Source organism: Semicossyphus pulcher, unplaced genomic scaffold, assembly GCF_022749685.1.
Source record: "Semicossyphus pulcher isolate SPU_LCO1_2020_fin unplaced genomic scaffold, fSemPul1.0.p SCAF_23, whole genome shotgun sequence".
In the NCBI taxonomy this organism is placed as follows: domain Eukaryota; kingdom Metazoa; phylum Chordata; class Actinopteri; order Labriformes; family Labridae; genus Semicossyphus; species Semicossyphus pulcher.
Genome location: NW_027211697.1, coordinates 2,865,643 through 2,879,716, shown reverse-complemented (window position 1 = coordinate 2,879,716; position 14,074 = coordinate 2,865,643). Strand labels below are relative to the sequence as shown.

General features: G+C 39.7%; 1 protein-coding gene across 2 annotated transcripts; it reads right to left on the bottom strand.

Moving 5' to 3' along the window:
* Positions 1 to 12: 12 nt before the first annotated feature.
* Positions 13 to 12,226, bottom strand: LOC138603097 (beta-1,4 N-acetylgalactosaminyltransferase 2-like). 2 transcript variants are annotated; one of them, XM_069674765.1, is made up of 12 exons: positions 12,145 to 12,226; positions 11,018 to 11,154; positions 9,920 to 10,066; positions 9,334 to 9,440; positions 8,980 to 9,017; positions 6,751 to 6,817; positions 6,415 to 6,528; positions 6,131 to 6,217; positions 4,696 to 4,877; positions 3,844 to 3,987; positions 1,699 to 1,927; positions 13 to 1,583 (listed from the first exon to the last, which is right to left on the bottom strand). In XM_069674765.1, exons 1-12 carry the CDS (start codon positions 12,145 to 12,147, stop codon positions 1,390 to 1,392), a joined length of 1,449 nt encoding a protein of 482 aa, XP_069530866.1. In that variant the 5' UTR covers positions 12,148 to 12,226; the 3' UTR covers positions 13 to 1,389. The 2 variants fall into 2 exon arrangements, with proteins under 2 accessions (XP_069530866.1, XP_069530867.1); XM_069674766.1 differs by lacking the exon at positions 11,018 to 11,154 and having other exon boundaries at positions 12,145 to 12,222.
* Positions 12,227 to 14,074: the final 1,848 nt, after the last annotated feature.

Genomic DNA, 14,074 nt, shown 5'->3' with positions numbered 1-14,074 from the left:
TTTCAACCAACATTCATTTTAAAAAAGGATTTTAATAAGAATTTATTCATTTAGATGACAATCATTAAGGTCCCTTATTGTGTGTTGCGCAGAAACTACCTGATGCACCTGAAGCTCCCTTTTTCAATGCATTAACAACCCCACCAAAACTTAAAGCTACTAACATATAAAATGTTTTGGCACGATAAAAACAATAAAAAAACTGGTTTATAAATCAAAGTGAAGCCTTCGACAGGTTCAACTGTCATTTTGTGGATAGAGCTTGGAGTACAGTACACACTGATCGCACACTGTTCTACTTTCCTATACATCTTATTGTATCGTAACAATTGTATAAGAACGTGCTGCAACAGCCCAAAAAATAGCTATCCTGAGAAATGGGCTAGAACGTCCCAGCAAATAAAAAACTTGTTTCGCAAAGCAAAAATGATTACATAAAGTCAAATGCACTGTGAAAACCCAAGTAGCAAATTCTACAGAAACAGCTTCATGTCCAGTCAGAAGGCAGCAACAGAGGTTAACCGCGCAGCTCACAGTACTGTTAGCGCTGTGTTTGAATTTGCAGCATGTTTCTTCTGATGAGAAGTCCTTTGTGTACCACTGTACACATTTAAAATTGGCATGAAAAACAAAGTACACCTGAGGTTGATGGAAACGTCCTGAGCTTTGCAGATATTATTGTTTATAAAAAACAACAACAAAGAATTGGAAAAATTCTGGAAAAAATTTGGCGATGGCTCCAATGAGGAGTGCTACCTGCCCCGCATATTATATAATCGTCCCTTATTGAAAAAACAATTGCACTTGCCCTTGTAGAGTCAACTGTGGATGGAAATTGCCCATACACTACATGAATCTCCAATACAAAAATTACATTCTTACACGCTAATAATAGCATGAATATAACAAAAACAGATTTTAGCATGTACAGCAGCCCCCTCCCCCACAGAACATAAATATTTAACCAATAACCCACGTAACAGAAATAAATTATCTAAAAGCTACGTTAACCTGTCCTTCTAGGGAAGTGTTGGGCTGAAAGTCACTTATGGTTTATAATGCCTTCATAATAACCAGTAATATATTAAGCATTTAGACATTGGGGAAGTGCTAACTAGCTGTCAATAGCACTAGCTTGTAAGTGGAGTCACCCCCCAGAATAATGTTCTCAAGGGGTAATTTATACTTACCAGGAAGGATTAAACAATAAAGCAAAAATAGAAGAGAATTGTAGGTGCAAGAAATATCCCAAATATACACAGTGCCAATAATGTAGACAATGTTAACGGTGGTTAATGGTGAACAGTGGCAAAGGTATGAGAATTGGCATATTGCTACGTTGGCTTTCAACAATATCGCATCTCAAGAACAATGTCCTGTAGGCATCTTCTATCCATAGCGGACACACTTTAAGTAGTTTTTGAAGAAGTGAAGCCGTAGTTTGAAGTCCACGTCACTAGCTGGAGGATGTCTGAAGTGTTGGTAGCGAGCTGAATCCTTGTTGTTGGAACGGCGCTGATGGCCAATGGACACATGGTTACAGCTGGCAACCACCAGGGAGCCCAATCCATCCATAAAGAACTCTAAAGGAAGAGACAGATATATGCACTTTGAGAGAAAAAGAAAAGTCAACAAATCCTGAAAAGTTGTTTCTTTGCTGCCACACGGGATCCAAACTCTGTCTTGGCCTCGACTTACCCGAATGTGCTACTCTCTGGAGCTTCGGGTCAAATCCCACCTTCTGTACAGCATCTGTACGAGCCAGGAAGAAGTTGACCACCCCACTGGCAAAAGAGCATTGTGGGTAACCAGGAAGTTGCTGGAACTTCCTATTAGACTTTCTGTTCAGGCAGCCACCTTCCATTTCTTCTCCTTCTTCATACTCTAATGAGAAGTAAAACTGGTTCCCTTGCACTGTCCCACCAAGCTGATAAGAACAGAGACGAGAGAACTGGTTATGAAATGGCCTGTTGTGTACCTGCTGCCTGCCCAATACGTGCTGGTAAAGGCGAGGTCATCCACTGTCTATGGAAATATCTGCAGGCAAATTTTAGAACATAAACCTCAACCTACGAATGATATGACAGTATTTCTCATCCATTCACACATCAACAGAGGTACTTGAGATACAGGGTCATCATGTACATCAACTCCTTCACACAACTGAACTAAATTAAAACACATTTCCTGGTGGACAATCATACCGACCGTGTAAATGGACACTAATCTACCAGAGGCGGACGCATCATCAGCACTGCACAACAAATGGATTCTCCTCATTGAGAAATAATTAATGTTTATCCCAGAGGAGACCGGAGATGTTGTAACTTCCTGTAATTCATCACGTGAGCTACACAAGCTGCGGCATTGGCTGGCTGCCCCCAGTGACGTTTCGATTTTAGTCAATTTAATCGATTAGTTGTTGCATGCATACATTTGTTTTCCTAAAATTGCTGGTTAAATTAATCCTTTCTGATAAAGTAAAGCAAAGCTTTACTAAAGTTACAAACTAATGGTTATTATCATCACAGAAGCTTTCTGGCATATTGTGTGGAGAAAACAAAACAAAAACACTATAATCTAATTCAGCAGACGAAACTCAAGTAGCATCAAAGAAGTAACCATAATAATCTTACCCCTTTATCGCCCTGCGTCAGTCTCTCTCTCTTTTCCTTTTTTAAACTTTACTTAGAACTTAAAGGTATAATAAGTAGGATTTTCTTAGAAAAACCAAATATAGATAGAATATATAGTTTTTTGCCACTTTGACTTTGATAATAAGTAAGAGAGAGTATCCTGAAGTGTGATTTGCTGGATTACATTGTTGGAAATATGTGGGATTCGTTTACATGGCGATGCGCTCTTCTGTTGCGTATTTCAGGCCAGAATTACTTCTGTTGTGCTTCGTGTTACATCGTTAAATACCACTCTTACAGCTGATATTATTGGGTTATATATTCCAGTGAAAACTTCTGTGGGGAGAAATAAACTGAAATGGGTCAGATATAATATGAATAACGGTACCACTTGTCAGCTGTTCCCCTGGTACCGCTAAGGTTTAGCCCCCACCCACCCCTCTCACGGCCTCGAAGTACGAGTGGCATGTCATGTTTTTTTTTTAACACTTGTTAAAGTCGAGGTGAAATGAAAAATGTCATTTTAATCCTTTTAGATCACATCCCCGGTAATATTGTGCATCTATTTGACAATATAGGCCAAAAGAAATACAGAAAATCAATTTAATTTTTTCTTCCTGTAAAAAAAAAAAATATCCCGTGTGCTTACGTAAGTTAGCACTAACAATTTCAACCAATCAATCTGCAACATTTAGCCGCAGAGCACCAAGAACGTTCGGTCAGTTAGCTAGCTACTGCGCTGTGGAGAACGTCTGTCTACGCCCACTTCTCAATGATCAAATCAAATCCCTCAAATGATATGTCCCGCCTGCACGTCCTGTTTCACTCGGAAATACGTCACGATACGGAAGCTAGATACTCTCGAAATGCCGCTTCAGCTCGACTTTAAGAGTATCCTCAGGAGTTGCACACGCAAACTGATATTTTCAGCAAAATGATCAGATATGACCCCATTAGTTTTGCTAGACTTGCACTCACTGCTAAGCCAAATTATAGCCAGCTTGCTAGCTCAACAAAGACAGCAGCATTAGTTCGGCAGAAAAGCAATTAAAGTTAACGATAGTCTAATCTAATGCATTAATAACGTAATACTACACCCAAACAACCTCTGCCACAGACTGCTGTGCTAAAACACAATTTTATAACATGAGCAAAGTAATCACACAAGTTGATACAATCAACACAGCACGAGCCATTTTATTCTCACCATGTCCAGTTCGGGGACTGCCTCCATGATCTCCACCAGCTTCTCTATCTTTGTGTCCTCTGTAAACACAAAGTCGTCGTCCACCCACAGGAAGTACTTGGTTGTTACCTGGGAGACAGCAAGATTCCTGCCAGCAAACCAGCCCTGACGGAGCAAACATGGTCCACATTTTATAATGTTCATGTCAGGTGACAAACAATGCTTACGACATCAAAAAAACAAAAAAGGGGATCTAATAGTCATTAGATTTTCTCCTAAATTATTGTGATGTCAAAATGTGACAGAGCTTGTTACCTCTTTCAAGTTAAACTTACACAGTATAAAATAATTACTTTTTATTAATGAATAACTTGAACTATAATCTTCTCTGAACTAAATTCTTATCAAATTCACGAAGACTTTTCCACTGTCCACAGCAGAGATGTACCCAAGTCCCGAGTCGTGCTCCAGTATAAACCCCGCCCACTTTCTTGAAAATCTGTTTAATATAAATTTGGTTTATACTTAACAACCGCAAGGAACATGTATTAACCTGAAATCTGAAGGGATTCCAACATTTATCTGGTTTTTACAGATATATCTCACAAAAAAGCCACTTCACTCCAAAATATGACACTGTTTAAAAACTACAGAAGCCCTAAGCGAACATGCATCCATACATTTTATGTACTCAGTTTTCCTGTGATACAAGTCATTTCCGTTTTTTTTCTCGAGATAACAACCCAGTTTTGTTATCCAGAGATAACGTGAAATATAAGTTGAGATCTTGAGAAAACGACCAGAAAATACTCGTAATAATGTGAAAATAAATAAAAATGTATCGAAATGTAATTCATCACAGCGTGTTTTTACCTGTGCTGGAGGCATGATGTAGTGTTGGACGTAATCTTCAGTAATTTTCTCCGGTTCAAAGCTGTCATCTGCAATGATGACTTTTATGTTGCTATAAAATCTTCGTAAGCTGCTCAACAACAACTTGACACTCGGGTAGCGCAGGAATGTCTTTGTGGCGATGGTTACTTGAGAACTGATTTCTGAAAATCAAGCAGTTATTTAAAAAAAAGACATGAGACACAAGCAGGAGCTTTGTTTTTTCCCAGATTAACAAGCAATTACAAGCTATTTGAACTGTTAGGAATGCTCTTTGAAAACAGGGGCTTATCTTTTAATAGTCATTATAAACAGTAAAGAGGAGAACAAAAACAAAATAACATAATTGATATGATGAGTCATGCTACTTATAGTCCTTATAAATAGAGCCCAACTGCTTTATCGGTTAACTGATTTTATTTGCCAATATTAGTGTTTCGTAGATATATCAGTATCACTATGCAAAATATAAAACGCTCTGCTGTTTTATATTTTGCAGTGCTGTGAAAGAAAGTTAATACACCTCCTGCCAAGCAAAGAGTACATTGATAATTTAACATCAAGAGAGCCCAGCTTTCAATCTCCACGTCAAAATACAGCTGGAGTCAAGGAATGAAACAGCCACCTCACTCGTGGTTAAAACTATAAACCAGCACAAAAATGACAAATACCAACATATACAGAACATATGTTCTAAACAGACACATTAAAAACACCAACAACATTTTTTGCATTTTGGAACATAAATAGCAAACTTAACAACTTAAACTACTCAAGCATGATGGGAAATGAGGACGTCCCTATCGCTGCCAGAGTGCGCGTCACAGCTGAGCAGAGCAGCACACACAGCGAAGGGAAGCATTATCTTCCCCATATAGAACAAAACATTGTGAACAACAAACTCATGTTAAAGTCACAGTAATCAGCCAAAGAAAGCTTGCTATCAGAGCGCCGCTGTTTCTACCCTCCGCGCATCTAAACTGCGCAGACAAGATCCCGTGTGTACAGTCTGGCTCTCAGTTTTAAGTTCGATAGTAACGAAGGTACAGGAGTGTTAAGCTTTATTGTGAGTTTCACAGCAGTCACACTCTAAACAACAAGCTTACATGAAGACGTATCGGATTTTTTTTACTCCCTTACATCGGAATCGGCATCGGCCTCAAAAACCCAATATCGGTCAGGCTCTACTCATAAAGCAACAATAAAAATGCTAATCCCCTGCAGAGCTAGTTAGTTTAGAGAGATAGTTAACGCCTGCAGTCAAAAGGTGAAAAGCTGTGAGTCATAGCTTCATCTGCCTGTAGCTTTCTATGTTAAATGTAATGGGAAATTGTAATAAAAAAACACAGCTTATTAAAACCCAAAAAAAATCACCTTTTTAAACCTGATGAGACCCACATGATGAGTTTGCACCTACCTGTCCCCATGTCGTACAGGACTGGCATCTGAGGCTGTTTGATGGTGATGGGAAACACAGCTTTATGGTTCTCAAACTGGAAGAATGCTATAAACACAGAACAGGTCAGCTTAGCTTGGAGTTAACAAGGTCAACAAGGAAGCAATGAAGACTTAAATTAAGTCAGTCTGTCAACAAAAAATAGTGCACTATCAATAGAAACTAATTGATAATAATTAAACATGCACACTCCTTATGATAATGTATACTATTATACATTATTATACTATATGTTAAACACGTACCCAGGTCGCCAGTGAATATATGGTAGACAGTGCTGGTATAGGACACTGTTGCCAGCAGGTCGTTGAGCATCACCAGGCTGCTGGACTCCATTATCAACCCCATCTCACCGTCAGCTGTCATTCACAACCGTAGAATTTCAACATAGACAAACACGGAGTGTTTTATTATCACTTCCAAGAAGTTCCATGAAATATTTTACTGACAGGATCCCCCCATAAAAAATTGTAACAACTAGCTTTTGTAAACTGCTGCTTAATTATTTGCTAAACCAAATTAAAGTTAGACCTTTAGGACCGACGACTTTTATGATGTTCATTCTGATATGGCAATCGCACCTTTGATCGTCACTCCTGCAGGTGAAATCCCAGTGGTGAGGACACCTTTGGACACTTTCAAGGACACCTAGAGAAGACATCACTCAATACAGTTAAATTGTGACTTTTAGCACAAGGACACAGGGCTCATGGCTATGTTTATGGGAATATGTCAGGTTGACGAAGTCTGCCGCTCTATCCCTCTCTTCAACCAACACCACTTTTTAACCCACCCTTCACTTCTCAAATTTCAGCTTCACCTCTTTCAGTGTATTTATTTACGTGTCACACAGACACCCTCAGAGTTTCACCCTGTGATTCTTGATCCAGCCAGTCCCATCTGCCCTAAAATCTCATCATAACACTCTCTGAGATTCCACGTTTCTTGAGCAGTTTGTCCTTGTTGGTTTGTTGCTGATGTTTGTGCTTTAGAGCTTCTGTCACCCGCACCTGGACCTCTTGCCTGTCTGCTAGTCACAGGATGTAGACTGTGTGTAAAAGGCTTCAATTGCCTGCTTATTTCAGTTGGAATAAGCTGTGCTTAATGCTTTAATTTGATTGAATATTCTAAAAGCTCCGGCAGCCATCTTGCATCAACCAACCAAAGCCAGAAAGCAAAAACCAGACTGTTAGTATCAATTTTTTTTTTAAATGTTCTTTATATGTTATTATAGTTTATTACATGGCTGTGTTAAATACTTGATTTTGATTGTGGCACTCCGAGGTCTGCTATTTCTCGATAACAGACCGTTACTATTAAGAACAGACATTTGCTAGGGAGGATCGTCCATAGCATCCTGGCTCGGTCACCAATGAAACTGAAATACCCCGTTCCCACCGAAATTAACGCATTGACTTGGGTTTTTCAGACCAAGATGACAAGGAGTTGCAGAAGTTACCGACAGGGCATAGCATTGCGCCGGAAAGGAGTAGGAGATAAACTGTAGGCTACCGCAGAGAGATCTACAAAACTGAAGACGGAACGAGAAGTGAACATTAAACAGAACACAGCGTGGGAAATGATGGTGTTCAAAGACGGCGACTGAAAGTGACAGACAAGAAAAAAGAAGACAGGAAACCTCAATCAGGTGCTGTGCTGATTCCTGTGGTCCAGCACTGTGTCGAAATTCACCACCAATGGAAATGTTGCCATTTTTTGTGAGTCATAACAACTCAGTTAACTCATTTTAAGAAGGCTTCAGAGTTAACCACTCCTTTGGTCGCAGCATCACAGTCTGTGCAGGCTGTCAGTTATCCAGGTCATGATAATTCAAAGGTTTAACACAAACTGGACTTTGTTTAAGTTCTTGTAGTCCTTTCACCTCTCATCCAAAAGGTGAAACTGATTGGTGGACGGAGCTTTAAAAATAAGCCTCTATAGGTCATTAATATGCTAATGGTTGTAACTAAGTGAGAGTCGATACTCTGGGCTACTATCTCTAGCCCTTTTTACATTGCAATTCCCCCACAGCGCCGTAACCAAGCTCCGCTGTGACATGCCTTTGCCATTTTACATTGAAGCAAGCAACCGTTGCTGCCTCCGCCGTTTCCAGGGACGCCATTTCGCCTCCATTACGCCTTCGCCTACACCTGGAACAACTTCGCATCAGCATTTTCCCTTACGTGACTTTTACATTAAAGACAACATGCAGGTGTAATAATCCCGCCTTGAACTGGCAGTGTAAAAAGGGCTACTGAGAGTCGTTAACACCCTCTGGTGTTGATGGGCCTTTGGGTTCACATGATCCAAAGTGTGAGAGTGTAGCTGTTTGGTCAGAGTATTAAAAACTGTATTGTACATTGCGATTTTGAAAAGGTTTACAAGAAGCCATCTTTGTTAAAGTTGGAACAACCACTACCTATCACCCACGTATAATGCAATTTTGAATACTCCCTGACATGCAAACATCACATGCAAAGTGTCCTTTAGCTGGTATGCTTTATAATCCATGTAAGATCAGACACTCTGTGATAGAAACAACAGATCTGCACTGCAAATATTCACTTTTGATAAATATTTGGTTTGACTCAGCGCCAACTCACAGACGTGTCCGCAAAGTTTTGCCCCTTTAAATTGTAATGTGTATCTGCCTAAAGCCACGCTTAAAAACATGAAGGCAAATTTCAACCCGACATGTTTCCCACAAACATGGCCATTGGAACTTGGGTCATGCTTACTTTGCAGTTGCTACCCCTCTGCAAGTTTGATCTTTGTAAGAATGAGCTGTCCATCTGTTGCATCCCACCTACCTTATAGCTGGTTCTTTCCTCCGCGTGCAGCATCAAACCTGAAATCAAGACGACGTTAGACTTTGAAACGTTGCTTTTATGGGAGCAAACACATTTATCTCAGGCTTTATTGACTTTGCAGATAAATTCCACAATCTAAATGATCTATCTTCCTGTCTCTCCACTGTCGCTCCCCCTATCCAATACTTGACTTTCAGTGCGTTGTGAACACGTCGTATTTTCGGTTTCATTACAGCATTCATTTCACTGTATTTTCCTGTGACTTGAAGGAACCAAACTTTCTCCATTTGTCATTTTCTATTGTAACGTATAACTTCAAACATATAAAAATGATCTACATCGAGTGCATCATACCTGGTATAAGAGTGGAGGTCAAAGGTCGTACTGTGAAACCCTGGATTGGATACTGCAGAGGAGAGTTAGGCGCAGCAATCAGCAGGCTGGATAATACAGTTGTAGTCCTGTTGAGGGGATAATGAAAGGTGGCATTGCCATCAGCAAGATTGTGAAACCATAAGCATATATGTGTATATATCAATCACATGCATGCATATGTGCACATAATGCTACCAGATACAAAAAAACTCAACTAATTATTACAGAGCTGAAAAACTCTTAACTTGCTGTCTGTACCTGAAGTGAGCCACTATGAAAACTGAAGCAGGTTTTTCTTCCTCTTCCTTGGAATAGTCTTCATGTTTATACTGGCTACTAAGTGATTGGTCAGATCATATGGGAATAAGTCCAAAGTTTATCCGTGGGTAATATGATGCTTTAGTATTCAGAGTTAATAAAATAACTCCCCTCGTCCTTTTTCTCTGGACAGCGTGTCCCTGTTAGAAAAACTAACACAAATTTCTTTCTTCTTTGTTTTATGAATCCATTATCTAAGATATAGTGGGGAGTGAAAGCTCTTGGAACACATGCGTCGATCCATTACCTGGCTTTGTGTTGTTGTTGCTCCTTGGCTCTGCGCTTCACCACCTCGTCATACATATCCTTAGGGAAGTGGTCTTTGAGGAGGACTGCATCTTTAGGACAGGTGCAGGGACCAGACGAGGGAGGGGGACTGAAGACTGATTTAATGCTAGAAGGATGGAGGTCATATGTCAATCACAAAGGGTTCCAACTCTCGAAAAATCACAAAAGGGAAAACTTATCATTTGATCCCTAACCCCACCCAGTGAGGACTGTGGCTTCACCAGCTTTGACATTGTTGGCCTAAATGTGTGGGATAGGAACAATAAAGGCCGATTGACAGCGCTGAACTTCTTTTAACGGCAGCTCCTAACGGCATAACTGCATACTTTAAAACACTTCCTCTTTCTGAAAACGGACTTTGTTTGTCTCGCACAGTTTTTCCACTTCTATTGCAGAATGTGATGGGTTCATTAAAATAGGACTAGATCTGTGGTTACAATTGAATTCCTTGTAAGTGAATGATGGTATTTTCAACATGTCAGCTTGAAATCAGACGTCACTTTTCCTAAGCTTCCTACACATTGTAACTCCTGTTTGGGTCAGCCGTTTACGGAAAAAAAAAATCACAAAAAAAAGTGCTGTTCCGGGTTGAGAGAAGAGGATACTGTAAGAACCAGACAAGTACATTTTGCAGATGGAGAGGGCCTTTCAGAGAGTGAGGGGTACACTTCTGTGTAAGTTGTTTCATTTATTTATTTAGCACAATTTTTCTTCTGGTGGTTTGGTACAGCCCAATCTTCATCTGCACCAATAAATATTTTGAAAAGTCAAGTTTGATACAGACTGAGCTGGCAGAGGCACTTTTTGGCCCAAACCGATAATGTATGGCTTTTTACAATGTTGGGCATGCGTAGGAATACGGATGTTGTACGGCTGAGGAAAATATAGTGCTAAAGGAAAGTTTGTGTTACTGCACAGCACTTACTTATTACTTTAGTTGAGCTTTTTATTAAGCGCTTAAAATATGTTTTGCTACAGACCCTTACCCCGGTGGTTGATAGCTTAGCCTCCACACACACACACACACACACACACACACACAGAGAGTGGGCTTTACCTTTGTCTTGGTTCGTGGGGAACCGCACTGGTTGGCCCTTCAGGGCAGGTACGGAAAACGTGAATATTGTACATCAGCAGGATGATGACACAAACAGCAGCCACAAGCTGAAGTTGTTGTTTGCTAAACATGGCCAGCTGATGAGAGACACAGAGACGGCCATGACTGACGGAACAAGTAACCAATACTTTGGCATCCTCTGCGTTTTCCCACCACTTTTAATTGATGAGATGTAAACGCAGAAAAAAAGTGGGAAAAAAATAACATAAATTAACCTGTTCAGACAAGTTCAAATAGCTTTGGCACAGGCTGAGAAAATGACCACAGCGTCCTTTTATAAACTATGACATTGTTGATCATCTGCATAGCAAACAGCAAACTAGTCTAACAGTTTCCTCAAACAAAAGGCTCAGTTATCTGTTGCTATAATGAACTCCTGTATGTATCAGTTGTGAATTAGGTGCGAAACAGGAGGTTAAGGGTCCTGTAAAGAGAGGCAGACCAGACATTTAGCCCTAAAGCTTACAGCCCAGAGAGCTGGTTCTGCAGGTTCAAAGTTGTGGAACTGGTTTTCTTCCGAAAGAAAGATCACTTCTGGCTCTGGGTAGTGTGAAATTAAATTGAAGCACACACATATCGACAGATTTTGATTAAATAAACATTCTTATGAATGTTGTTTAGCAATATTAGAATTTATTTTCTGCTCTCTCTTTCTCTTCTGTTTCTCTTCTTTGTCAATCACAAAAAGGTAACCAGCCCACATGGCACTACAAACAAAAAAAAACAATATATAAAAATATATATAAAGTATAAATATATTGAACACTTTGCCGTAAGGAGTAAAATTTACGGAGTAAAAAGGGAGCCTTAAGCTATTGTCTCTTCCTACTCAAACACTCGGCATATGAAAAAAGACACTGCGCAATTATCTTTGCTCAGCACCAGTCCCCACAAAAAATACAAACATCTTAAAGACATCATAGAATTAATAAAACAACACTAGTAATGTACAGAATGACAGAAACAGCTATAATGTTTTTTCTCAATAACAATAATATTAGTGGGATTGCATCAGGTGAATCTGCCCATCACAACTAAGACAAATTAGAGTTATTAAAGCTTCTTACCATTTTGTCTTTCCTAGGTACCTCTGGTGTCTTTCTCGTGTAACAGAGATAAGGGGCTCTCTTATGACACCCAGCATGTAAAACAAGCAGCTTGAATGAGTTGACAAACCTGCTTCTCTGTTAGTCACAGGGGGATTAACTGTGTTTTGTCATTGGCTGCAGGTGCAGTACAGGGACTCGAACCGGACACAGAGGGAGCTGTTTCCCTTCCACTGACTTCTGACCTGTGAGAATAAGGTTCAATTAATTATTTTTCAGGTTGAACAAGAGGTAGTATGGGCCAATTGTATATAACTCTTTATCTGAGCAGTAACTACTGACTAAAGCCTTATCGGCTGAGCAAGTGCATTTTTTACAGTGCTTGTGTTAATATAGGTGTGATCGGGTATCAGTGATGGTGTCAGAGAATGCCACATTCTGAAAGCTTAAAACATAAAACATGTACAAATATATTTCCAAACATCTTTAAATATGCATTAGATTGTAATTTATTCTATTATTACTGTATTGATCCCAATATAAGACTTTTTTCCCCTTGAAATACATCTGTAAAAGTGGGGTCGTCTTACATTCGTAAGGACGACGTTCTACACAGTAGTGACAAATAATAGCCTAAAACATACTTTACAGGAGGATAGAGGTGTTAATGTGCCATACAGTGTTCAGAAGCAAGAAGACTGTATGGCACCGAGAGCTGTTATTTACTGCTATGGGATACAACGGGCTCATACTGTCACGGCACATGGTGGTGGATAAGTTTGTGTATACTTAGTTTAATTCAAATTCTGGCTATGTTTCCATTTGCTGCATTCCAAAGTCTACAACAAAAGGTGTGAATGGGTTGTGTCAGCCGATACTGTGTACTGTGTGGCTTCAGTCACCATGACAGGCAAGTCTGGTTTGTTTGGTTAACGTGGCAGGGGCTTGAAGGGTAGGATTTCGCAAGCTACTGAACTAGTTTTGGAGAGAGGGGAAAGAGGGAGGTTTAAAGATACTGCTTAAGCAAGGTCCAAACATGCAACAGTTTAAAACAAAATATAAAGAAAATGTTTTCACAGGATACAGGGATGAAGTGGGGGTGTGACAGTCACTAGGTGTGGACAGGATACTGTTATTGATTATTATTTCTTTAATTATTGTTTTTTATACTTATTTATGTCATTATTAGTTGGTTCTTTTCTTTTATGTGGTGTTTTCTTATTGTTAGGTCATTTTGTCTTAGTCTTTTTCTATAAATGTAGATGGATATATTGGTGTATATTTAGTATAAATCATGTTCATTATTACTATTATTACTATTATTATTATTATGATTGTTATTAATAGTAGTATTTCTAAGGAAGGAGATTTATATATTTATAAATCATCGTGCAGGGAGAAGGGGTGGGATTAGAAAAGTTTCGACTTCTTCCCACTCCTTTTTGAACAAACGTTTCCTTGTCTGTTGTGACGGATGGAGTAGGTCCCTCCAAGCCCTGGGCTGCTTCCCAAGTCTCTTAAATTGCATCCATGTTTCCCTCACTTGCGTCTTTCACTTGCGTCTTAGTCCCTCCCACCAGAGATGCATGGAGAGACGCAAGGAAACCAAGAGAGGAGAGAGGAAACGAGGGAATGTTTTTTAAGAGACATGAGACGTCCTTTCCGATGAAGCGTCACGTGCTGCAACGTCCGTTTGTGATGATCGCGTCAGCTGATCACCGCTGGATCAGCTGTCAGTCTGCTTTAACAGCTGTTTGTGTCTGCACACATGTGCTCTGTATTAATTCTAATAAAACACACAGTAACAGTGTTTTCTCTCTGTAACCTGTTACCTGTTTAACAAACACCTGCACATGAAGAACAGGCTGCACTCTGTGTTCCTGCTGCAGAGCCATACGGACATTTCTTACCAGCACTATGTCTTTATATTATTTGTTCATTATTTACATTT

Coding starts and splice junctions, on each gene's coding strand:
- LOC138603097 (XM_069674765.1), bottom strand. Junction 10,067..11,017: donor CCCCACGAACCAAGACAAAG/GTAAAGCCCACT, acceptor CCATCCTTCTAG/CATTAAATCAGTCTTCAGTC. Junction 1,928..3,843: donor CAGTCCCCGAACTGGACATG/GTGAGAATAAAA, acceptor TGTTCTTATCAG/CTTGGTGGGACAGTGCAAGG.